At 33.1% G+C, this 25,299-nt stretch overlaps 1 protein-coding gene across 13 annotated transcripts in view; it reads left to right on the forward strand.

The window, feature by feature from the left end:
* The window catches only part of CDC42BPA (CDC42 binding protein kinase alpha), a 311,754-nt gene that overhangs the window by 187,176 nt on the left and 99,279 nt on the right, over positions 1 to 25,299 (forward strand). For 10 of the 13 annotated variants that reach the window (XM_079106608.1, XM_079106605.1, XM_079106610.1 and 7 more), the window contains 3 exons: positions 2,201 to 2,334; positions 9,651 to 9,893; positions 10,138 to 10,248. In XM_079106608.1, the coding sequence (XP_078962734.1) occupies positions 2,201 to 2,334; positions 9,651 to 9,893; positions 10,138 to 10,248 (488 nt within the window). The remainder of the gene's footprint in view (positions 1 to 2,200; positions 2,335 to 9,650; positions 9,894 to 10,137; positions 10,249 to 25,299) is intronic. The other 3 variants (XM_079106616.1, XM_079106617.1, XM_079106607.1) reach the window with 1 other exon arrangement.

Raw genomic sequence — 25,299 nt, forward strand, 5'->3', positions numbered from 1 at the left:
CTCCAGTGTATGTTTTTGGCACCTTTGTCTAGTATGAGATATCTGTATTATATGGGTTTGTGTCTGTGTCTTCTGTTTTGTACCATTTGGTCTACATGTCTATTTTGGTGCCAGTACCATGCAGGAGGATTGCAAGTTCAAGACCAGCCTCAGCAACTTAGCAAGACTCTAAGCAACTTAGTGAGGCCCTGTCTCAAAATGAATAATAAAAAAGGGCTGAAAATGTATCTCAGTTGTAAAGCACCCCTGGGTTCAATCCTGAGTAACCCCCTCCCCCCAAAAAAAAGTTGAAATAAAACAGCAAATCTATTTTTAAAGAATGTTGAGGGTATTCTATGAAACAGTTTGCTTCATATGATTTATATTTTTTTCTTATAAAGAACAATTGAAATAAGTCAATAACAATTTAAAAAAATAAACGAATGTGTTAGGATAGAACTCTTTAAAAGTACAAGGGTATGCTCAGAAGTGATTACTAAACATACTGTTAGGATGATTTCCTTGAAACATAAACCGATTAAAATATACCAGGAAATGACAGGAGTCAGCAGCTTCACATATTAAAATTTGATTCTTAATACTAATAAACAACAACATAAATTAATATCTCCATTGAAATCCTTGAAATACTAGGTATTAAATAACAGGAAAATATTATTTATACTTGTTTGAAGGAAATTAGAATAAATAGAAAATTCCCATATGAAATGCTGATATTTGAGAAAATGATAAAAACTAAATCTCTTTAGTTTTCTTCATATAAAACATTCATTAAAGGATACTATTAAGATAGAATAAAAATTAGTTAAATATTTCTTGGCATATATCCTTAAAAGTTGTCAAAATTGTGCTACCCATAAGTATATCTAAGCTTTCAGAATAGCAAAATTTTTAAATCTATAAATATAGGGCACTGGCTATCATTAAATTATTTTGTTTTTGGAAGGTAGAAACATTTAGTGGTTGAAACACTACTGTATTTAAGTGATTTTTAGACTACAGACTTGTTTATACAAATGAAATGCTCTTCTCAGTAGGACTAACATAATATTAACACTTTCATTTATTGAAAGCATGAAACAGCAATATGTAATACTTTGTGTATTCGTTCCACTTTAATGTACAAATGAATATCATATATAAATTCTGATTCTCTGGGTCTGGGTGGACTCTGAGATTCTGTATATTTAAGTTCCTGGAGAATGCTAATGCCATTTGTCCGGAGTTGACTTTTAAAGTAATAATGTTGTAAAGAATAGCAAACATCCAAAAAGAATTAACAATGAATGTGTTTAGTTTCTGTTTTAACAAACTTCAGTTCTTTTATTTGCTAGTTCATTTTTGATACCATGATCATTTCCTAACAATTCTTTAAATTTTATTTAAGCATATGTGAAAATTAATTTTGTTTAGTAATAACCCTTTTGATCCAATCATATTAAACATTTAGTAACATTTATTTCCAAGTTGGAGAAGTCAGTGCAAAGTTTACTGGGCTCTGGTCTTCATTCTGGTACTCATTTAATAACATGACCTTAGGCAAGTCATTCAACTCCCTGAGTTACTTTATCTGAAAAAAAAAAAATGGAAGAACTGATTTGGATCAGAGATTTTCAGATACTTACTTGAAGAAATCAGAATTTATTCCTTAATTAGCCAGTGGTGAAACTTGACTAGGTGATCTGCACCCAAACTATTCGAAGCAAAACTATCTTAAAGAAATTAGTGGGCTGGGGATATAGCTCAGTTGGTAGAGTGCTTGCCTTGCAAGCACAAGGCCCTGGGTTCAATCCCCAGCACCGCAAAAAAAAAGAAAGAAATTAGTCAGTAGCCCTACAATGCTTACCTAGGGCAGATGCAAACTTGTGTTTTTCTCTGTTTGGATGGTTTTGTTGTTTTCTTAGTTTTAAGTTTTCATTTGATCTGAAGGTTCTGTCTTTGGAAGCATGGTCTTTTTCCCCCTAATATGTATGTATATATGGCATTTCTGTCCATAAATTTTGCACATCTTTACTTAAGCATATGTTATTCACTATCTTTACAGTGAATCAATACTCATTTAACTTGTCATGAGTCATACTGGTATGTGATGTTAATAGCCAATACCAAATTCAAAATTCTTTCTTTCTTTTTAACTTTTTTCCAAACTGTGGTTCAAGCATTTGCTTTAATATTGAAAGAAGCATTGTCTTGTTTTTAGAATCGAGTCATTTGGAGCAGCAACTTGAAGAAGCTAATTCTGTGAGGCGAGAATTAGATGATGCTTTTAGACAAATCAAGGCTTATGAAAAACAAATCAGAACTTTACAACAAGAAAGGGAAGAGCTAAATAAGGTAAAAACATGAATAAATTGTTAAAGCCTTTTCTGTGTTCTTCATTTTCTGTAATTATAATGCTGAAAGCATGTGTAATGAATTATAATAATATATAGTCTATTTTAATTTTTTAAGAGTTATTTTAAAAATTTAAGTGTTGTTTTGGTGTATATCATTTGATTATTTTCTTGTAATGAAGAAACTTATATTCTTAAGGCTTTTAAGGAAAGAATACTTAGTTATTTGGAAAGTGAATGCTGTTGAAAAGAAACATTTTTGAAGAAATATACTAGTAGAATGTATTTAGTGGAATGGGAAAATTTTAAATGGAGGAACATTTTCATTATATTTTGCTGATAGGAACATTTTTAACAAATTATAATTAAAAATCAATGATTTAGTTATTTTTTAAAAAGTAAGTTTCTCTTCCAAAGCAGTATAGATAAACAAACTAAAGTCATTTTCATAAGAACTTTATGTAACATTTAAAACAGTATTGGAAGCATCAACAAAATTTACTGCTGTCAAAAACTGCAACACAATCATAATGTAAATAACATTCATGCAGTAGAGCAAATACTTGAACCACATGCTGTTAAGTATTGTGGCTTTCATTGAAAAATGAGAAAATGTTGGGATTAATACTTTATAATGCAAACTATGCAACAGTATAAATTGTATTCAGTGATGTAATATATTATACACTGATTAATACAGAATGAAATTCTTCTGAGGAAATTTATAAATCTTCCTACCAGTAAGGATCTAGAGCGGATAGAAAATAGCAAATAACCTTTAAACAAAAACCATGTAATAACAAATTGACTATTGATGAAGTTAATCCAAAGGACTAATAGACAAAGCCATTAAGGATTAAATTGAATTAGATAAGAACATTTTTACTTTGCATTTCCTGCAGTCAAGCAGTGGTTTGTTATTGATCCATCTAAATTCATGTTCATTTTTATAATATTTGGCATTTATAGCAGATAGATATTTTATTTTTTAATGATAATATTATAATATTAGTGGTTTACTGATATTAGTGGTTTAATGCCAAGTTGTTTTATTGGTAGGATTTCTCAGTCAAATTTAGCTAATATAATAAGGATGAAAATATGATACCTAGATTTTATAGTAGTAGGTATTTTTCCAATTTTAAATAGGTTTAAATACTAAAAATCTTTTTAGTATATTTCAAGAAAAGGGAAGTGCTGAAAAGAAACTGATTATGCCCATAAAGAATTTTAAATGATATGCTTAATAGCACACAAACAGTAAAAAAGGACCTCTTTCTCGCCATATCCTTGCTAACACTTTTTATCTTTTCTTATTTTATAATTACCATTCTAAGAGTTGTGAAGTGTTATCTCATGTGGTTTTAATTTTCACTTCTTTTGTGATTAGTAATGTTGAATATCATTTCATCTACCCATTGTCTCTGCATGTCTTCCTTAGAGCAACGTCCATTCATTCCTTGCTATTTTCTAGTAGGGCTAGCAAATATTCTGTTTTTTATAATGCTAAGTTGTTTTCCAGTATACCAATTTAAATTCTTCTCAGTAGTGTGTAGGAGTTTCTTGTGTTCAATATTATTTTGTACTTCCAGATGTATTACTTTTGAGTAAACTAGTTTAAATTGAGATTTCAGGTCTAAGTTAATTTTATTGTGATTTTGATTTGCATTTCTCTGATTACCAAAGTGGTAAGGTGTATTTACACACATCTATTCATCATTTATATTTCTTTTTTACCAAAGTGCCTTTTAACATTATTTTGACATTTTTCTGTTCAGTTGTTTGTCTTTTTCTTTTTGATTTTTAAGAATTCTTAAAAATTTCTGGACATGTTAACCTTTTGTCATTTATATATATTAAAGGTACCTATCAGTGACTTGTCTGTTTATTTTCTGTTACTTTTGATTAACCAATGCTCTTTGGTTTAATGTAGTCAAGTTTTTAGTACTTTCTCTGTTAGTACGTTTGTTAGATTGTACAGTATTAAGAAATCTGAGGTTAAAAAAATTACTACATTTTTATTTTCAAGTTTTTAAGTTTGATCTTTCTTACTTATGTCTTTAAAACCACTGGCAATTTATTTTTTTGTATGATGTGAGATTAGGATCCAATTTTACTTTTTTCTATACGACTCATCCATTGTTCATTTGCTAAATAGGCCTTCCTTTTATAGTATTGTGAAATGTCACCTCTGTTATATATCAGATTTTCATATTTGCGTAAGTGTACAACTCTGTTACTTGAAAACTGTGATGGAATTGTGATTAAAATTGCATTGAATCTACAGATCAACATCAGAATTGACATAATACTGTCAATTTTTTCTTTATTTATTAATATTCTGAGTGCGCACAAAAAAGTCAAGAGCAGATTGTTAACATTTACATACACAAATAATAAGCACATGGCTTCATCATATGACCTTTTTTTTTTTTTTTTTAACCTGTAAGGCAGTGCCTTGAGAGCTGACTGGATAAAATCCTTCACATGGGGAATCTGTATTTTAAAGGAGGAATCTCAAAAACATTTACTAGGTGTTAATAGAGAAAGGAGGTGACTGCTTTTTAATCCTGTTCCCCCTTCGAGGAGTCTTCTAGGAAGCGTGAAGTGAAATTTTTGGTTGTCTCTCTAAGCCTTTGCAATATAAATTAATTACTCCAGAGGAAAGATAAGCTGGAGTTTCCAGTATCACACAGAGAAAGTCTTCATACATTTGTTTGCCTTTCCTTAAATTTATTATTCTTTCACATTTTAATTGATATCTTTAAAATTTGTGTTTTCTCTGCTGATTTTGTTCTAAATAATACCACTCAACTCTTGATAATGGGATTTAATGTAGATTCCTTGAAGTTTTCTGGAAATAGTGACAGATTTTTTTTTTCTCCCTTTTGGATTTTTATAATTTCTTTCATTGTTTTATTGCATTAGCCAGGATGCACAACAATGTTGAATAAAAGTGGTGATAGCAGGTATCCTTATCCTTTTTTTTTTTTTTCCCCCTTCTATAATGTAGAATGAACTCAATACCTAACCTGTGCTAATCCACTGGTCTACCACTGAGCTATATCCCCATCTCTTCTCAGTTTTAATTTTGGGATTGAGACTTACTAAATAGCCCTGGCAAACCTTGAACTTGGATTTTCATGTCTCAGCCCGAGTAGCTGGGATTACAGATGTGTACTATAATACCCAGCTCTAAAGGAGAGTACTTTTTTGGGGGATGAGGAGGTCGTGCTGGGGATCAAACCTAGAACCTTACTGGTGCTAGACAGGCACTCTACCAGTAAGCTAAATTCCCAGCATAACAGGCATCCGATCTTATTCATGATTTTAAAGATTATATCTTTGATATTTTGCTACTAATAATGTTTGCTCTTAAGTTTTTAATAAGTATTTTCTATCAGGTAAGGAAATTGCTTTCTATTCCTATTTTGCTATTTTTTTTTTTTTTAAATTAAGAATGGCCTTTTGCTTGGCCTTGGTGGCACACACCTGTAATTCTAGCAACTTGAGAGTTTGAAACAGGAGAATCACAAGTTTGAGGCCAATCTCAAGCAACCTTTCAAGACCCTGTCTCAAGACAAAAACAAAAAACAAAAAACAAACTGGACTGGGCCAGACATGTTGGCACAGTATTAACACAGCTGCTAGGAAGGCTAAGGCAGGAGGGTTGCAATTTCAAAGCCAGCAACTTAGCAAGCATAAAAAAGGGATGTGTCTCAATGGTTAAGCAGTTCAATCCCTGCTACCAAAACAAAACCAAAAGCAATGGACTTGGGATATGCAGAGTAAAGTGCCCCTGGGATCAAACCTAGTATCTGCCCCCAATGGAGTGGGCATTGAATTTATTCAAAATATATTCTGTACTCTTATTGATAATATTATGATTCTTTAAATGAATCCATGCAGTTAATTATATATGTAGACCTTTTTTTATTATTAAAACACAATTTTTAATAAGAACAAATAAAATAAAATAAATTAAAAAAAACCACAATTTTTAAATTAAACCTAAATTGCACATGTATTATTTTCTATATAATAATGAAATATGGGGGCTGGGGTTGTAGCTCAGTGGTTGAGCGCTTTCCTAGTATATGTGAGGCACTGGGTTCAATCCTCAGCATCACATAAAATAAATAAATAAATAAAGGTCTAAAAAATAATGATATATGATAGTATAGGTAATGTCTACGTAGCAGGTTAGCTCCTCTAATAGCACCTTTCTAAATGCTTTACCTATATCAAATTGTTTAATCTTCATCACAATCCCATAAAATACATATTTTAAAAAACTATTCTTATTTAACTAGTGAGAGGTTAACTGAATATTGAGAGGTTAACTTGCTCAAGGTCATTAGAAATCAGAAGTAGAATTTCAACATAAGGAGTCTAGCTCCAGGATTTGTGTTTATTAACATATATCATTGGGACTGATTTCCTTATTTTAAAAGAACTTTCACCTGTTTCTACTAATGAGACTGGCTCATAATTTTTTCTGTTACCTTTCCTGAATTTTTTTGATATCAAGATTATACAAGTAGGACTAGGGTTGTGTCTCAGTGGTAGAGCGTTTGCCTAGCTTGTGTGAGGCCCTGGGTTCTATCTATTCTCAGCACCACATAAAGATAAATAAAATAAAGGTATTGTGTCCATCTATAGTTGAAAAAACTATTTTAAAAAAAGATTACATAAGTCTAGTAGAATAAGTGGGATAGCTCATTGCCTCTTTTTTATTCTCTTGAAAAGGTTATATAGACAAACTCCCCATTAGAGGAACTACCTGTAAAGTCATCTGGACCTGGCCCCCCTTCTCCACCATTGGGATGGGGAAATTGTATTAACTATAGATTCAGTTGCTTTAATTGTTATAGGGCCATTGAGGGCTTTAATTGTTACAGGGCTAATTGTGAAAACAATCTTGAGAAATTGTATTTTTCTAGGAGTTTTTCATTTTGTAAATTAAATTTATTGGCATTGAGTTCTTCATGGTATTTTCCTATTTTCTTTTTTGACCTCTTTTAGATTTTTTGTTGTAGCCTCTTTTTTTCTTTCCTAATATTATTTCTTTGTATCTGTATGCTTGTTTCCTTGATTGATCTTACTACATATCTATTTTATAGATAAACAATAAAATAGACATGTGACTTTGTTGATTCCTCGTTCTGTAATTTTTATTTCATTGATTTATGTTCTTTATTATCTTCTTCCTCATATTGGTGGAGGGGTGTTCTAATTTCTTAAGTGGAATCTCATTGAATTTCAACTTCTCTTTCCTTTCTAAGTATTTCAGGGTATGAGTTCCCCTATACAGTTTACTGTATGACCAAGTTTTAGTATATAATAATCATTTTTTTGTTAATATTTTAAAATTTTATTAGTTTTAATTATTTTTTATAATTTTTCTCACTGTCCAATGAGTTATATATGTGTTTTAAATTTTCAATGTATAGAGTTAATATTTTTATTTTCGATTTATAATTTAATTGCAATATTGTTAAAAAACTTAAATCTTTATGATATTTGTTCTTTGAAATCTACGTATATTTGCTTCATGGCCTAAACTGCTCCATTTTTAAAATATTCAGTGTGTGTTCTTGAAAAGAGCATGTGTTTCCAATACAGGATGCAAGTTCTTACACATGCAAAGAAACTTGTTACTAGAACTTTTCAAATCTTTATATTCATTTTTTTCCTGCTTGGTTTCTATATTATGATTAAGAAATTGATATCTCTCATCATGATGATACAGTTTTCAATTTTTCTCTGAAGTTCCAGTATTTGCTTTTTACTATGTTTTGAAACTACCTTATAGTTAATGTTTTTATTTTCTTAATTTTTATTTTACTTTTCTACCCTTTCTAGTCTTTGGTGGTTGTTTTTAATTTTACCATGCATATTAACAGTCAAAATTTAATCTTAAACTACTACTCCCCTCAAATAATGTAAGGGCCTTTAATTCTGTTATCTCTTCCCAGTATATTGTTGTGACAAATATTTTACTAGTTATGACCTTTATTTACTGTACACATTAGACATTTTATAATGTAGTCATATATTATTTCTTTATATTCACATTCATATTTACCAGTTTCTTAGCCTTCCATGTCTCTTGCGTTTAATATTCCTTCCAAGAACATTTTTCTTTCTCCTTAAATAAACCTGTAGATGTTCCTTTAGTGCATATTCGATTGTGGTAAGCTTTGACAATTTTTGTTTATATGAAACCTTATACTTGAAAAATAATTATTCTGAGTATACATTTTAGTGATTTTCTCTTGTCTTTGGAAATATTTATCAGTGTTTCTATTTCTGTTGTTATTTATGCATCTTTTTTTTTGAGAGTGGGAAACAGATGATTTTTCCTATTTTTACAATTCGTTTCTCTTAAGGTCTTTTATTTCTCTGTTGTTACCAGTTTCATTTTGAACATATCTAGATTTGAGTTTTCTTAAATATAGAGCTTCCAGTATTGGCAAATTCATATATTTAATTTGAACACATTTTATTTTAATTTCTGTATGTTGTATAAAGTTCTTTTATAAATCTGCTTGTTTGTTTTTAATAGTCTTTTGTCATTTTCCCATTTGTGTAATTTCATTTTTTATTTCTTCAAGCATTTCATGTTTCATACATAGCAACCTTATATTGGTATGTGATGACTCTTAATACCCAAATACCTTTGGTGTTTATGTTTATTGTTTCCATTGTTTGGTTATAATGGTGTGTTCTTTGGGCTTTTAGAAATCTGTAGTTGTGAACTCAAATTTTGTTTTCTTAATGTGTAAAAAGCCTAAATTTCCTTGAAATTCTTTTCCCTAAAGATGTGCTTTTCCTTTTGCTAGAAGGCAGACAGTAGTACGAATCTGGGTCCACTTTACCCCCTCTAACTCAGTTTCAGATTTAGTTTTTTTCTTCTTGCTACTAGGGCCTAGTGTCCATATTAAAGGCAACCTTATTTTTTATCATTTGTAATCATTCAGTGTACTTTTTAAAGAAAATATCACACCTGTTTATTTAATTTCACTGTCTTTATTTTCATCATCATGTCTCATATGCCTATATGTTCCACTCAGTTGTGGAAACTAAGGTCAAATCAGCTGCTCCCTTGCATTTTCTACAATAGCATAAGAAGTTGAGACTTTAAACAAGGCACCATGCCCCTTAATATCTGTTCAAAAGTAGTTCATTTCCTTTAATTTTGTCCTGAGGTGAATAATTTTGGCTCTTCTTGACTTAATGATAGCTACTTTGATGGCCAAATTTGGTTTCTAGGTGGCAGAATTGGTAACTTATATTCTTTTTACAAAACTGTAGGAACTAGTCCAGGCTAGTGAGCGATTAAAAAACCAATCCAAAGAGCTGAAAGACGCACACTGTCAGAGGAAACTGGCCATGCAGGAATTCATGGAGATCAATGAGCGGCTAACAGAATTGCACACCCAAAAACAGAAACTTGCTCGCCATGTCCGAGATAAGGAAGAAGAGGTGGACCTGGTGATGCAAAAAGTTGAAAGCTTAAGGCAAGAGCTGCGCAGAACAGAAAGAGCAAAAAAAGAGGTTAGTAGTCAGGCAAATTTCATAGTGCCCATGGGATAGTGATTAAAGCTGCTTTTGGAGACTAGTGAAATGTTTCTCATTTTAATTTTTAAAAAAAGTTATTTGTATAGTTTGATAATATTATTTTATATGAAATCAACATTTGAGTTATCTTCCTATTATAAGACAAATTCCCATGGGGGAAAATATCTTGTTTGAAAAAAATAATAACCATGAAATCTACTCTTTTCACTCTGTTTTAAAGCTGGAAGTTCATACTGATGCTCTAATTGCTGAAGCATCTAAAGACAGAAAACTGCGTGAGCAGAGCGAGCACTATTCTAAACAACTGGAGAATGAATTGGAAGGACTGAAGGTATCTTTTGATTTCACATTTATGACTCCTAATTAATTTGCTTTTCTTTTAGGCATGATAGGAGTGTTAGCTTCTTTACCCTCTTCAGTGTGGAGTGAAAACTACCTGTCAAACCTATTGTTCTTAATTTTCCTTCTTACCAGAGAGAATATGATATAGATTTCCTAAGGCTGAAGAAAAGGGAAGGTCACGTTTAGTGGAGAATAGTAATCTACTTGGAAGGAGTTAGAATGTTTATTGAGGACTGCCTACCTGAATAAGATGTACTGGTTATCTGTATTCGAATTATGGTAAGATATCTAGACTCTTATTTATCTTGTAAATGACTCAAGAGAGGCTCAGACAGCTTTGCAGAATTTGGATTAGTTGGGATGAGATGATCATAGACATAGACTAACAAATCTCAGCAGTCGCTTTTCAGGAGAACTCTTATGCCATCTCTTGAGTCAGATTACCTATGTTTAACTTCTACTTTACCAATTACTAGCTATGTAACACCAAACAAAAACAGCTAATCTCTTGATATTTTAATTTTCTCATCTCTAAAATCCTGTCTTGTGTCAGGAGTACATATGTACATTTCTAAGCTGGCATATAAGTGCTCAATCATAATTGGTATAGTAACAGTATTGCATATATCAATGAAAATATCAGGATCAATGTGAATGTCATCTCTGGAAGTCTAAGTACTTCTTCAGTGCTGTTTAGAATTCTGTTAGTAACCATAGCATAGTTCTTAGCTACTTGTCATTATTGCATTATTTACTAGAACTACCTAATAAATAATGCATTTAAAGACTGCAGACTTATTCATAAACCTGTCTCCCCACCTAAAGAGTGACCTAATTTATTGAAAACGTAGACAGGTAGATTATTAACCTGCCCTAGTGCAGAGCCAATTATTTAATACTTGTTTAATATGTATTAAATCATAGAAATGGTCAGAACTTTTCCTATGTTGGTTGAATATCAGTGGTTGCAAGTAAAATTCCTCTTCTGTTTTAAATAAAAATATAAATTCTGCATTTTATTTCTTGTTTCAGTTTTGGAGGTTTGTTTGTTTTGGTTCATCATGAACGTAATCTTGGTTAGTTTTACAAAGTACAGAAATGTCTTCTATTTACACCTGTGCCTGTAATGCAGCATTAGTGTAGAGAAGGAATTATTGTCTCAAATACTTTTAAGTCAGGGTCTGCTTTGTTTCAATTGCTATTCTAGGTGCTTTGGAGGAGGAGGAGGAGGAGGAGGAGGATGATGATGATGATAATAACAATAATAAACATAAAGTATGCAGGAAGAAATCTTTTTTAAACAATTTTTTGTAGTTGTAGATGGACAGCATACCTTTATTTATATGTTTTTTTTATGAGGTGCTAAGGATTGAACCCAGTGCCTCACAACATGCTAGGCAAGCTCAGCTATTAGCCCCAGCCCAGGAAGAAATCTAAAGTGTTACTTTCATTTGAGGAAATTGAAACCAGAGGACTTGAGGAATTTATAGTCGTGACAGAATGTACTCTAAACCCCAGTTTTCTAACTTTCAGTGCCATGTTTTATCCAGTAGTTTACTTTATATTTTTTCCTTGATGAGTACTAATGTATTGAAAAGTTTGAATCAGTGTATTTAGCTACTTGTCATTATTGCATTATTTACTAGAACTACCTAATAAATAATGCATTTAAAGACCGCAGACCAGGTCGTGGCACATATTAAAGGCTTAGTAAATGTTTGCTATGATTATGTCTACACTGTAATTTCCTTGTGATATTTTTTAAAAGTGGAATTTCTTGGTCAAAAGATACACAAATATAATTTAAAAACACCTTTTGGCTCTTTAAGGATTGTAGAAATTTTTACTCCATTAGAGTAATTTTCAACAGACTTTATTTTTTATTTTTTTATTTTATTTGTTCTAATTAGTTGTACATGACAGTAGAATGTATTTATACATTTTGATGTATCATAGAGTATAATCTCCCATCCTTATTATACATATTGCAGGATCACATTGGTCATGCAGTCATACATATATATGAGATAATAATGTCTCTTTCGCTCTACTGTCATTCCTTCTCCCATAACTTTTCCCCTCCCTTCACTCCCCTCTACCTAGTATAAAGTACCTCTATTCTTCCCTCTTCCCCTACCCCTGCTTATTGTGAATTAGCTTCTGCATATCAGAGAAAACATTCAGCCTTTGGTTTTTTGGGGTTTGGCTTATTTCACTTAGCATCATAGTCTCCAGTTCCATCCATTTACCTGCAAATGCCATAATTTCATTCTTCTTTAAAGCTGAGTAATATTCCATTGTGTATATGTACCATATTTTCATTATCCATTAATCTGTCAAAGGGCATCTAGGTTGGTTCCATAGTTTAGCTATTGTGAATTGAGCTACTATAAACATTGATGTGGCTGTGTCATTGTAGTATGCTGATTTTAAGTCCTTTGTTTAAAAACCATGGAGTGGGATAGCTGGGTCAAATGGTGATTGCATTCCAAGTTTTCTGAGGAATCTCCATACTACTTTCCATAATGGTTGCACCAATCTGCAGCCCCATCAGCAATGTATGAGTGTACCTTTTTCTCCACATCCTTGCCAACATTTATTGTTGCTTGTATTCTTGCCATTCTGGTTGGAGTGAAATGAAATCTTAGAGTAGTTTTGATTTGCATTTCTGTAGTTGCTAGAGATGTTGAACATTTTTTCATGTATTTATTGATCGATTGTATATCTTCTGTGAAGTATCTGTTCAGTCCTTTAGTCCATTTGTTGATTGGGTTGGGTTATTTGTTTTTTTGGCGTTAGGTCTTTTGAGTTCTTTAAATATCCTAGAGATTAATGCTTTATCTGAGGTGCATGTGGTAAAGATTTTCTCCCAATCTGTAGGCTCTCTCTTCACATTATTGATTGTTTCTTTTGCTGAGAAGAAACTATTTAGTTTGAATCCATCCCATTTATTGATTCTTGCTTTAACTTCTTGCACTTTAGGGGTCTTGTTAAGGAAGTCAGGTCCCAGGCTGACATGGTGAAGATTTGAGACTACTTTTTCTTCTAGTAGTCACAGGGTCTTTGTGCTAGTGCTCAAGTCTTTGATCCACAGTGAGTTAAATTTCATGCTGGGTGAGAGATAAGTGTTTAATTTCATTTTGTTACATACGGATTTCCATTTTTCCCAGCACCTTTTGTTGAACAAACTGTCTTTTCTCCAGTGAATGTTTTTGGCACCTTTGTCTAATACAAGATACCTGCATTTATGTGGGTTTGTCTCTGTGTCTTTTATTCTGTACCATTGGTCTTCATGCTGTTTTGGTACCAATACCATGCTGTTTTTTTTTTTTTTTTTTTTTTTTTTTGAATGCAAATTTTTTTATTGTATTGAGACAGCACACAGAGTTCTTGGGGTTCTATTAATGTACAATATTATCCACATTAACACTTAAGTAAAGTAATTCACTGTCATAAAACAGATCATCACAAGTGAAAACCCTACAAGTCTCTGCTTTAAAAATGTGAAGGATAAAATTCTTTGAAAGCCTTCTGCACAATATACATTCATTTATATTTATTAAACAATGATAAATTTCAAACTGATTTTTTTTGGCTACTTATTTATTTTTCTTTTTTTTAAATTTATTTTTATTGTAAACCAGTGGGATACATGTTGTTTCTGTTTGTACATGGAGTAACAGCATACCATTTGCGTAATCATACATTTACATAGGGTAATGATGTTTGATTCATTCTGTTATTTTTTCCTTCCCCCTACCCCTCCCACCTCTCTTTTCCCTCTATACAGTCCCTCTTTCCTCATTCTTGCCCCCCTCCCAGCCCCCATTGTGTCATCATCCGCTTATCAGTGAGATCTTCGTCCTTTGGTTTTTTGAGATTGGCTTATCTCACTTAGCATGATATTCTCCAATTTCATCCATTTGCCTGCAAATGCCATAATTTTATCATTCTTTATAGCTGAGTAATATTCCATTGTATATATATACCACAGTTTCTTTATCCATTCATCAATTGAAGGACATCTAGGTTGGTTCCAGTCTGGCTATTGTGAATTGAGCAGCTATGAACATTGATGTGGCTGTATTTCTGTAGTATGCTGATTTTAAGTCCTTTGGGTATAGGCCGAGGAGTGGGATAGCTGGGTCAAATGGTGGTTCCATTCCAAGCTTTCTAAGGAATCTCCACACTGCTTTCCAGAGTGGCTGCACTAACTTGCATCCCCACCAGCAATGTATGAGTGTACCTTTTTCCCCATATCCTCTCCAACACCTATTGTTGCTTGTATTCTCGATAATCGCCATTCTAATTGGGGTGAGATGGAATCTTAGTGTAGTTTTGATTTGCATTTCTCTTGTTACTAAAGATGGTGAACATTTTTTCATATGTTTGTTGATTGCTTGTAGATCTTCTTCTGTGTAGTGTCTGTTCATATCCTTAGCCCATTTGTTGATTGGGTTATTTGTATTCATTGTGTAGAGTTTTTTGAGTTCTTTATATATTCTAGAAATGAGTGCTCTATCTGAAGTATGAGTGGCAAAGATATTCTCTCACTCTGTAAGCTCTCTCTTCTCATTGCTGATAGTTTCCTTTGCTGAGAGAAAGCTTTTTAGTTTGAATCTATCCCAGTTATTGATTCTTGCTTTTATTTCTTGTGCTATGGGAGTCCTGTTAAGGAAGTCTGATCCTAAGCCAACAAGTTGAAGGTTTGGACCTACTTTTTCTTCATAAGATGCAGGGTTTCTGGTCTGATTTCAAGGTAGGTCCTTGATCCATTGTGAATAGATTTTTGTGCAGGGTGAGAGATAGGGGTTTAGTTTCATTCTGTTGCATATGGATTTCCAGTTTTCCCAGCACCATTTGTTGAAGAGACTATCTTTTCTCCATTGCATATTTTTGGCCCCTTTGTCTCGTATGAGAAAATTGTATTTATTTGGGTTTGTGTCTGTGTCCTCTATTCTGTACCATTGATCTACCTGTCTATTTTGGTGCCAATACCATGCTTTTTTTTTTACTATTGCTTTGTAGTATAGTTGAAGGTCTGGTATTGCGATACCCCCTGCTTTAGTCTTCCTACTAAGAATTGCTTTAGCTATTCTGGGTTTCTTATTCATCAGATGAATTTCACAGTTGCTTGCTCTATTTCTGTAAGGTACATCATTGGAATTTTAATTGGAATTGCATTGAATCTGTATAGCATTTTGGTAGTATGGCCATTTTGACAATATTAATTCTGCCTATCCAAGAACATGGGAGACCTTTCCATCTTCTAAGGTCTTCCTCAATTTCTTTCTTCAATGTTTTGTAGTTTTCATTGTAGAGATCTTTTACCTCTTTAGTTAGATTGATTCCCCAATATTTTATTTTTTTTGAGGCTATTGCAAATGGAGTTTTCCTCATTTCCCTTTCAGCTGTTTCATCGCTTGCGTATAAAAATGCTTTAGATTTATGCATGTTGATTTTATAGCCTGCTATTTTGCTGAACTCATTGATGAGGTCTAGAAGTTTTCTGCAGGAGTTTTTTGGATCCTCTAAATATAGAATCATGTCATCCACAAATAGTGACAGCTTAAGTTCCTCTTTTCCTATTTGTATTCCTTTAATTTCTTTAGTCTGCCTAATTGCTCTGGCTAGAGTTTCGAGGACAATGTTGAATAGAAGTGGTGAAAGAGGACATCCCTGTCTTGTTCCCGTTTTTAAAGGGAATGGTTTCAGTTTTTCTCCATTAAGAATGATGTTGGCCATGGGCTTAGCATAAATAGCCTTTACAATGTTCAGGTATGTTCCTACTATCCCTATTTTTTCTAGCATTTTGAGCATGAAGGGGTGTTGTATTTTGTCGAACACTTCAATTGAAATAACCATATGATTCTTATCCTTAAGTCTATTGACATGATGGATTATGTGTATTGATTTATGGATGTTAAACCATCCTTGCATTCCAGGGATGAACCCCAGTTGATCGTGGTGCACAATTTTCTTAATATGTTTTTGGATACGGTTTGCCAATATTTTGTTAAGGATCTTTGCATCTATATTCATCAAGGATATTGGTCTACAATTTTCTTTCCTTGATGTGTCTTTTCCTGGTTTGGGTATGAGGGTGATATTAGCTTCATAGAATGAGTTTGGTAGGGTTCCTTTTTTTTCTATTTCCTGGAATACTTTGAGAAGTATTGGAATGAGTTCTTCTTTGAAGATCTTATAGAACTCAGCTGAGAATCTGTCTGGTCCTGGGCTTTTCTTAGATGGTAGATTTTTAATGGCTTCTTCTATTTCATTGCTTGTTATTGATCTGTTTAAATTGTGTATGTCCTCCTGGTTCAGTTTGGGAGGAACATATGTCTCAGAAATTTGTCAGTGTCTTTGGTAGTTTCTATTTTGTTGGAATACAGATTTTCAAAGTAGCTTCTCATTCTGTATCTCTGTGTCTGTCGTGATATTTCCTTTTTCATCACAAATTTTAGTAATTTGAGTCTTCTCTCTCCTTCTCTTTGTTAGTGTGGCTAAGGGTTTGTCTATTTTGTTTACTTTCTCAAAGAACCAACTTTTTGTTTTGTCAATTTTTTTGAATTGTTTCTTTTGTTTCAATTTCATTGATTTCAGCTGTGATTTTAATTATTTCCTGTCTTCTACTACTTTTGCTGTTATTCTGTTCTTCTTTTTTCTAGGGCTTTGAGCTGTAATGTTAGGTCATTTAGTTGTTGACTTTTCATTCTTTTCTGAAATGTGCTCCATGCAATGAATTTTCCTCTTAGTACCGCTTTCATAGTGTCCCAGAGATTTTGATATGTTGTATCGTCGTTCTCATTGACCTCTAAGAATTTTTTTATTGCCTCCCTGATGTTTTCTGTTATCCATGTTTAATTTAATAGCATATTTGGTTTATTGTTTCTTTCATTTCAAGGATTTCCATTTGGTTTTATTTTTTGAGAATCTCTATCTCTTTGTTGAAATGATCTTTTGCTTCCTGCGGGTGTTCTTTCAGCTTATTGGTATTATCATTCATTGCCTGCATTTGCTCTCTTATCTCATCCTTTGCTTTGTGAATCATCTTAATCATGTATAATCTGAAGTCCTTTTCTGACATTTCTTCTAACATACTGTCATTGGATTCTATTAATATAGAATTTAGATTTGTTTGGATCTTCCCTTGTTTTTTCATGTTGTTCATGTATCTTCCCCTCTAGCATTGCAGATCTGGGGTATTACAGATTTCCCCCTATAGGCTTATAGTGGCCCTATAGGTTTCCAAAACCTTTTTTAAGGGAAGATCAATATTAGCAGTGCCCAATTCAGACACTATGCAATCCTAGACCAAATAGCCCTTATGAGGACAATAACAAAGTTGTCATAATAAACAGAATGAGTTCAAATATTATCTTCGGTAAAACAAACAGGTTTGCAATAAGGTCTGCAGTTTCAAATGGAGGACAAAGAGGATGCAGAGGGATGTAGAATGTGGCTGTTAATGAGATAAGAAAAGAATATACAGAAGTTCTAGATAATAGAAAGGGTGAGAGTATAATCAAAGAAATTGGATGTTAACATGCAAAAAAGGGAGAAAGAGACTCTAAGGGAACAGGTAAACAAAAGGAAAAGAGAGCAAGAAAAGTGGAGAGATAAAAACAAATTTTTTTCAATAAGGAGAAGAAAGAAAATCTACGGTATAATAGTCATATAGTAATAAAACCTCCCAGAGTTCAGTAGCCTGATGCATGAGAGGTACCTGACAATGAGCTTCAAGTCTCCAGCAGGTGTCTGAATGGGTTTTGCCCCATCAAATAATCGGAGCTCCGGCTTCCAGGATTATCCAAGATGGCTGCTCTGGCTTCTAAATGTGATGGCAAATGGGGAGCTGCAGCTCAGGATGTGGACGTGGTCAGCAGGAGGTCCTGGAGGCGGGATGTGGTTGGTCAGGCAGGGGTCCTGGAGGTCCGGTGTGTTTGGTGTGGTTGTGGGATCCTGGAGGCTGGTTGCAATCAGTCGGTCTGGGATCCCGGTGATAGGGTGCAGTCAGTTGGTCTGGGCGTCCTGCAGGTACTGTAACAGTGAACTTCCAGGCAACAGCAGGCAGCTGGTGCTCCACTGGCAGTCGACGATCAGTTTTCTGACTGTTGTCGGATGATCAGGAGGTGAACCTCGTGCGTTGGGTGATGGATAGGTGTAAGGGAGGCGATGGACAGGCGAGAGGCAGGCAAATGGCCACCATGCTGTTTTTATTACTATAGTTCTGTAGTATAGTTTGAGGTCTGACACTGTGATGCCTCCTGCTTCACTCTTCTTGTGAAGGATTGCTTTGGCTATTCAGGGTCTCTTATTTTTCCAAATGAATTTCATGATTGCTTTTTCTGTTTCTATGAACATCGTTATTGGGATTTTATTAGGAATTACATTAAATTTGTATAACGCTTTTGGTAGTATGACCATTTTCATAATATTAATTCTGCCTATCTAAGAGCATGGGAGGTCTTTCCCTCTTCTAATGTCTTATTCAATTTCTTTTTTTAGTGTTCTATAGTTTTCATTGTAGAGGTCGTTCATCTCTTTTGTTAGATTGATTCCCAAGTTTTGTTTCGTTTTATTTTTTTGGCAGTTGTGAATAGGGTATTGTTCTTTATTTCTCTTTCAGTGGATTCCTTAGTGACATATAGGAATGCATTTGATTTTTGGGTGTTGATTCACAAGACTTAAAGAGAGAAATAGACTGTTCTGCAATAAGAGTTAGAGACTTCAGGTCTGGGTTTGTGACTCAGTGGTGGAGCACTTGCCTATCATATGTGGGATACTGGGTTTGATTTTCAGCACTGTGCATAAATGAATAAAATAAAGGTACATCAACAACTAAAAAAAATTTTAAAAAAGAGAGACTTCAATATATTGGATAGAACATACAGACGTAATATCAATAGGAAATTGAGATCTTGTTCAGCACTGAAACTAACTAAACTTAATAAATATTTGTAGAAACTTCCACTCAACATGAGTACACATTTTTTGCGAATGAATTTAGTAAATTCTATGACTGAGTTTATATTAGACCACAAAACTAGTCTCAATGTAAAAAGACTGAAAGTATATAAAGTATCTTCTTCAACCACCATGGAATGGTGTTAGAAATTAATAACAAGAAAAAATTGAATATTCAAAGATATGTGGGGATTAAAAAAAAACACTCAGACAGCTCCTAGGTTAAAGAAAATCATAGGGAATTTAGAAAATACCTAGAGATGAATGAAAATGAAAACATAACATATAAGAACTTATGGGGTTCAGTAAATCCACTATTCAATGGGAAATTTACAGCTACCAATGTCTATAATAAAAGAGGGAGGGATCTCAAATCAGTAACTTTATACTATAGGGATGTATAAAAATAAGAGCAAAATAAACCTGAAGATGGAAAAGGAAAGAAACAGAAAAGAAATACTTAGATAGAGACTAAAAGAATGACAGAGGCAAGGAAACCAAAAACCTCTTGAAGAAGATCAACAAAATTGACAAATCATTAGTACACTGGAAAGAGAGGGAGGGAGGAAATGAATATGCAAATAACTAAAATCAGAAAGTGTGTTCTTTATTGCTGACCACTGCAAAGTAAAAGAATTATAAGAGACTCTGAACAATTGTATGCCAACAAAGTAGATAAACTAGATGAAATGAACAAATTCCTAGAAGGGCACAAATAACCTAAAATGACTCAAGATGAAAAAAACTCATATACAGACAGCTGGAAATGTTGCTCAGTGGTAAAGAGTCCCTGAGTTCAATCCCCAGTACCAAAAAAGAATATCTCAACAGACTATAATAAGTAAAGATATTGAATTAGTAACCAAAAACGGTTTAACAAAGAAGTCCTGAATCAGACTGTGGCACTGGTGAATTGAACTGTGCATTTAAGGAAGAATTAAAAGTCTTTCTCAAATTCTTCCAAAAATAGAAGAGGAGGAAGCACTTCCTAACACTTTCTGTGAGCTCAGCATTACCCTGAATACCAAAGCCAGAAAAAAATTCAGGAAAAGGAAATTACATACATTTCTTATTACCATAGATGTATAAGTCCTTAACAAAATATTAGCATATTGAATCCAAAAGCATTTTATAAGGATTATATACCAAGTGGGGTATTCCAAGAATGCAGGGGTGTTCCAACATAAAATCAATCAATGTAATACATTTATAGAATCAAAAGAAAAATGAACATGATTATTTAGGTACATGAATGTCATTTCACAAAATCCAACATTCTTTTATGATAAATCTTATCAGAAAAATAGGGATAGAAGAGAACATACTCAGCAGAATAAAAGGCATTTTTGAAAAACCCACAGATAACATCATACTCGATGATAGAAGAATGAAAACTTACCCCTTAAGATCAGGAATGAGGCAAGAATGCCTATTTCACCATACTGTTCTACTTTACTGGACATTCTAGCCAGAGCAATTGCACAAAAAAAAGAAATAGAAGACTTCCAAATTACAAAGGCAGAACTAAAATGATCCATATTCAAAGGGGATACAATTCTACATTTAGAAAATCCCAAAGAATAAAGAAGAAAGGTAATAGAACTTATAAGTAAATTTGCCAAAGTTACAACATACAAGGTCAACATAAAAAAAATCAGTTGTTTTCCTATGAGCTAGCAATAAACAATGTGCAAAGGAATTAAAATAGCTATGCCATTTACATAACATCTAAAAGAATAAAATGCAGTAAAATGAGTTTAACCAAGTTAAAAATTTATACATTGAGAATTATAAAACATTATATTAAGGAATTAAAGAAAACTTAAAGAAATGGAAAGACACCCCATGTTTATGTGTAGGAGGACATGATAATTTTAAAGTGCAAGTATTACACAAGGTGATTATAGTTTCAACTTAATGCCTATCAAAATTCTAACAGCTGTTTTTTGTAGACATCTTTAAATTTATTTGGGCTTTCAAAGGACCTGAACAGCCAAAAAGTCTTAAGAAAGAGAAAGTTGAAGGAACTCACACATCTCAATTTCACAACTTACTACAAAGTCAAAGTAACCCAAACAATGTGGTGATCTCATAAAGTTAGACATATAGACCAATGGCATATAGTTATGGGTCCAGAAATAAATGCATGAATCATGGTCAATTGAGTTTTGATAAATGTAGGAAGTGGGGGAAGAATAGTCTCTTCAACAGACATATTGGGACAACTACATACCCAGCATGCAAAACAATCAAGTTGGATGCCTTCCTAACATTATATACAAAAATTAACTAAAAATGACTTGACAACCCTAATGGTAGAGCTATAAAAATAAAACTCTTAGAGGAATTTAGATTTGACAGTGGGTTCCTAGAAGTGACACTGAAAATATAAGCATCAAAATAAAAAATAGAGGGGTTGGGGAGATAGCTCAGTTGGTAGAGTGCTTGCCTTGTAAGCATAAGGCCCTGGGTTTGATCCAGCACCACACAAACACACACACACACACACACACAAAGATAAATTGGACTTTATCAAAATAAAATTTTATGTGCATTGCATCAAAGTGCATTTTTAAAAGGTGAAATAACAGCTGGGCATGATGGCACACACCTGTAATCCTAGTGGCTCAGGAGGCTGAGGCAGGAGGATCACAAGATCAAGGCCAGCCTTAGCAATTTAGTGAGACCCTAAACAACTTAGGGAAACCCTATCTCTAAATCAAATATAAAAAGGACTGGGGATATGGTGTAGTGGTCAAGACACATCTCCAACTCTTGGGGTTGAAGATTGAACCTTCAGTACTAAAAAAGAAAAGTGAAAAGACAACCTGAAGGAATATAAGAATATATTTGCAAATCATTCATCTTATAGTGTTTTAAAATTCAGATTATATTATATATGAAGAACTCATGCAACCTGACAATGAAAAGGCAACCCAGTACAAAAAATATAGGTAAAGGTCTTGAATAGACATAACTTCAAAGGAGATAGACAAATGGCCAATTAACACATGGAAAGAGAGCTAGCATCATTTTTTTTTTTTTTTTCTTTTTTGGCAGTGCTGGGGATTGAACCCAGGGTCTTGTGCTTTGGAGGCAAGCACTGTACCAAACTGAGCTATATCCCCAGCCCCGCATCATTAATTATTAAGGAAGCAAATTACAACCAAAATGAGATAGTATTGCATACCTACTAAGAATAGCTAAATTAAAGAGAAATAAACATAAAGTAAATATTGGCAAGGATGTAGGGAAATTGTAACCTTCATTCTTATCTGGTGAGAATGGAAAATATGCAGCTACTTTTGAAAACAAATTGTTGCCTCCTCAAAAAGAAACAAACTATATGACTCTGCAATTATACTTACAGGTATATAGCCAAAGTATTTAATAGCACATACTTTAATATTATACCTTACACTGATGTTCAGTGAAGCATCACTGCAATAGTCAAAAGGTAGCAACAATTAGTTTCTATCGAGCAATGGTTAAACTAAATGTGGTATATATATATATATATATATATATATATATATGCAAATTCAACTATAAAAGAAGGATGTTCTAATACATGCCACAGCATGATTAAATCTGGAAAATATTATGCTGAGTGAAAGAAACCAGGCACAAAAGGACAAATAATGTATGATTCTATCTGTATGAACTATCCAGAATAGGCATTTCCTATGAGACACAAAGTAGAATATAGATTACCAAGATCTGGGTAAAGAGGGAAACAGGGAGTTAATTCCTAATGGTTGCAGAATTTCTTGGGGCAGATGATGAAAAAAATTTAGAATTATATATTGGTGATGTTTACACAACATTGCAAATGTAATAAATACCTCTGAAATATACAAATAATATGATTAACATGGAAAGTTTTATGTGATATCTATTTACTCAAAAAGTTAATAATGTAATATATCAGTCTAGCATAGTACCTGTAGTCCCAGCTACTCAGGGTCTTATGCAGGAGGATCACTTGACCCCAGGAATTTGAGATCAGCGTGGACAACACAGGGAGACCCCGTCTCAAAAACTAAAAAGTAATAATAATGCAATATATCAATAACCAAAAATAATCAAATTTTATACCTTAAATGGGTGAATTGTTATGGTACATGAATTTCAATAAGTGTTTTTCAAGAGAATGATTTTCAGTTATCATATGTTGCTAGAGTTTGTTTTGTTTTTGTAAACCCTATTTTATTAGTTTTTGCTAGGCATCCTGTTACAAATTACCACAGACTGGGTTGCTTACAACATAAATTTTAGTTCTGTAGGCTAGAAGGTCAGCAGCAGTGTGTTGGCAGTGTTGGTTTTTGATGGTGTACTGGCAGTCTTTGGTATTTCTTGGCTTACAGATGTATCACACTGATCTCTGTCTTCATGTTCACATGGAGTTCTCCCAGTGTACATGCCTCTGTATCCTTTTAATGAGGAGAGATTCATATTGGACTAGTTGTCATCCTAATGACCTCCTTTTAACTTGATTACCTCTGAAAGACTCTACTTTTAAATAAGGTCCCATTTTGAAGTACTGGTGGTTAAATCTTCAACATAGGAATTTTGGGATGACATAATTCGAACAGTATCACTTGTATTTTTTCACTTAACAGTGTAGTAAGAATTTTATTTATTAAAAATTGTCACAAGCATAATTTTGATGATTATAAATTGTTCAAGAATAATATCCACGTAGCCAGTTCTCAAACATACCTTGTTTTTACTTTTGTAATAATCTAACTGCTACAAATACCTTTATATACTGTTTATCATTTTCTTAGAAAAGACACCTAGAAATGAAATTAGATTAGTAGATCATTTAAAGGCATTTCATAGATACTTCAAAGCTTTGCAGATTTGAGGCACTAAAAATTCATTACTGCTTTTTTGTATTTCTTGGTTTATTATGGCTTATTAAACATTCTATCTTTAAGTTATTTGCCCAATTAATTTTATAGTTCTTAGGTTTTTCTTTTCAGTTTGAATAAATTCTTTACAGAGTAAAATTTTTACTTTTTCTTAGATTTCTAGAAACTTTATCAGTTTATTGTTTGCCCTTAGATTTTGGTCTAGTTCATTTTTTAAATTGTACAACAATTGTTTATATATTATTTATTTAGGTACTAAGAATTGAATCCAGGGGCACTTAACCACTGCCCTTTTTTATATTTTTTATTTTATCATCTGCCCTTTTTGTATTTTATTTAGAGACAGGGTCTCGCTGAGTTGCTTAGGGCCTCACTAAGTTGCTGAGTCTGTCTTCAAACTCTTGATCCTCCTGCCTTAGCCTCCTGAGCCACTGGGATTATGGGCATGCACTACGTCATCTGGATAGAATTGTTTGTCTTTTACTTGATGTATCTTCTGTTGCTTCAATGCTTGGCTTCTGCCTCTCTTTGTAGAATTTTCATCCGTATTTAATTCTGCTTTTTTCTGAATGTTTATGGGATTTTAAAAATATTTAAATCTTTAATCTGGAATATGTTTTGCTACATGTTATTAAATGAGACTTTTTTTTTTTTCTTGTATTGCTAGCTGGTGACTCTAATTTCATTCCTTCTAACCTCCCTCCCTCCCCAGGGATTGAACCCCTTGAAACCCAGCGACATACCCACCCCATTTTATTTCTTTTTTATTTTGAGACAGGGTCTTGCTAGGTTGCTTAGTGCCTCACTAAATTGCTGAGACTAGCTTTGAACTTGCAATCTCCCTGCCTTAGCCTCCACGGGTGGGATTATAGGCCTGCACCACCGTACCCAGCTCATTTTCTTCTTCATTGATTAAAGATGTTGTATATGTTGAATTAAACTATTTTGGGGGAGGAGATCTTTTACAATGATGCTTTATTAAAGACTTTCAGTATATTTTAATATCTAAAAGAACCCTCTCACACATACACTTTTCCTTTTATCTAAGACTGTGGTACTTGTAATAGCTTATTTTTACCCATAGTACTACAAACATTTATTTCCATCTCTTCCTGTGCCACTGTACTCGTCCCCACATTTAAAAAGAACTTTTCACATAGGAGATAATTTGAAAAATATTGAGTACATGTACA

This window comes from Sciurus vulgaris (genome assembly GCF_902686455.1).
Source record: "Sciurus vulgaris genome assembly, chromosome: 12".
Classification (NCBI taxonomy): domain Eukaryota; kingdom Metazoa; phylum Chordata; class Mammalia; order Rodentia; family Sciuridae; genus Sciurus; species Sciurus vulgaris.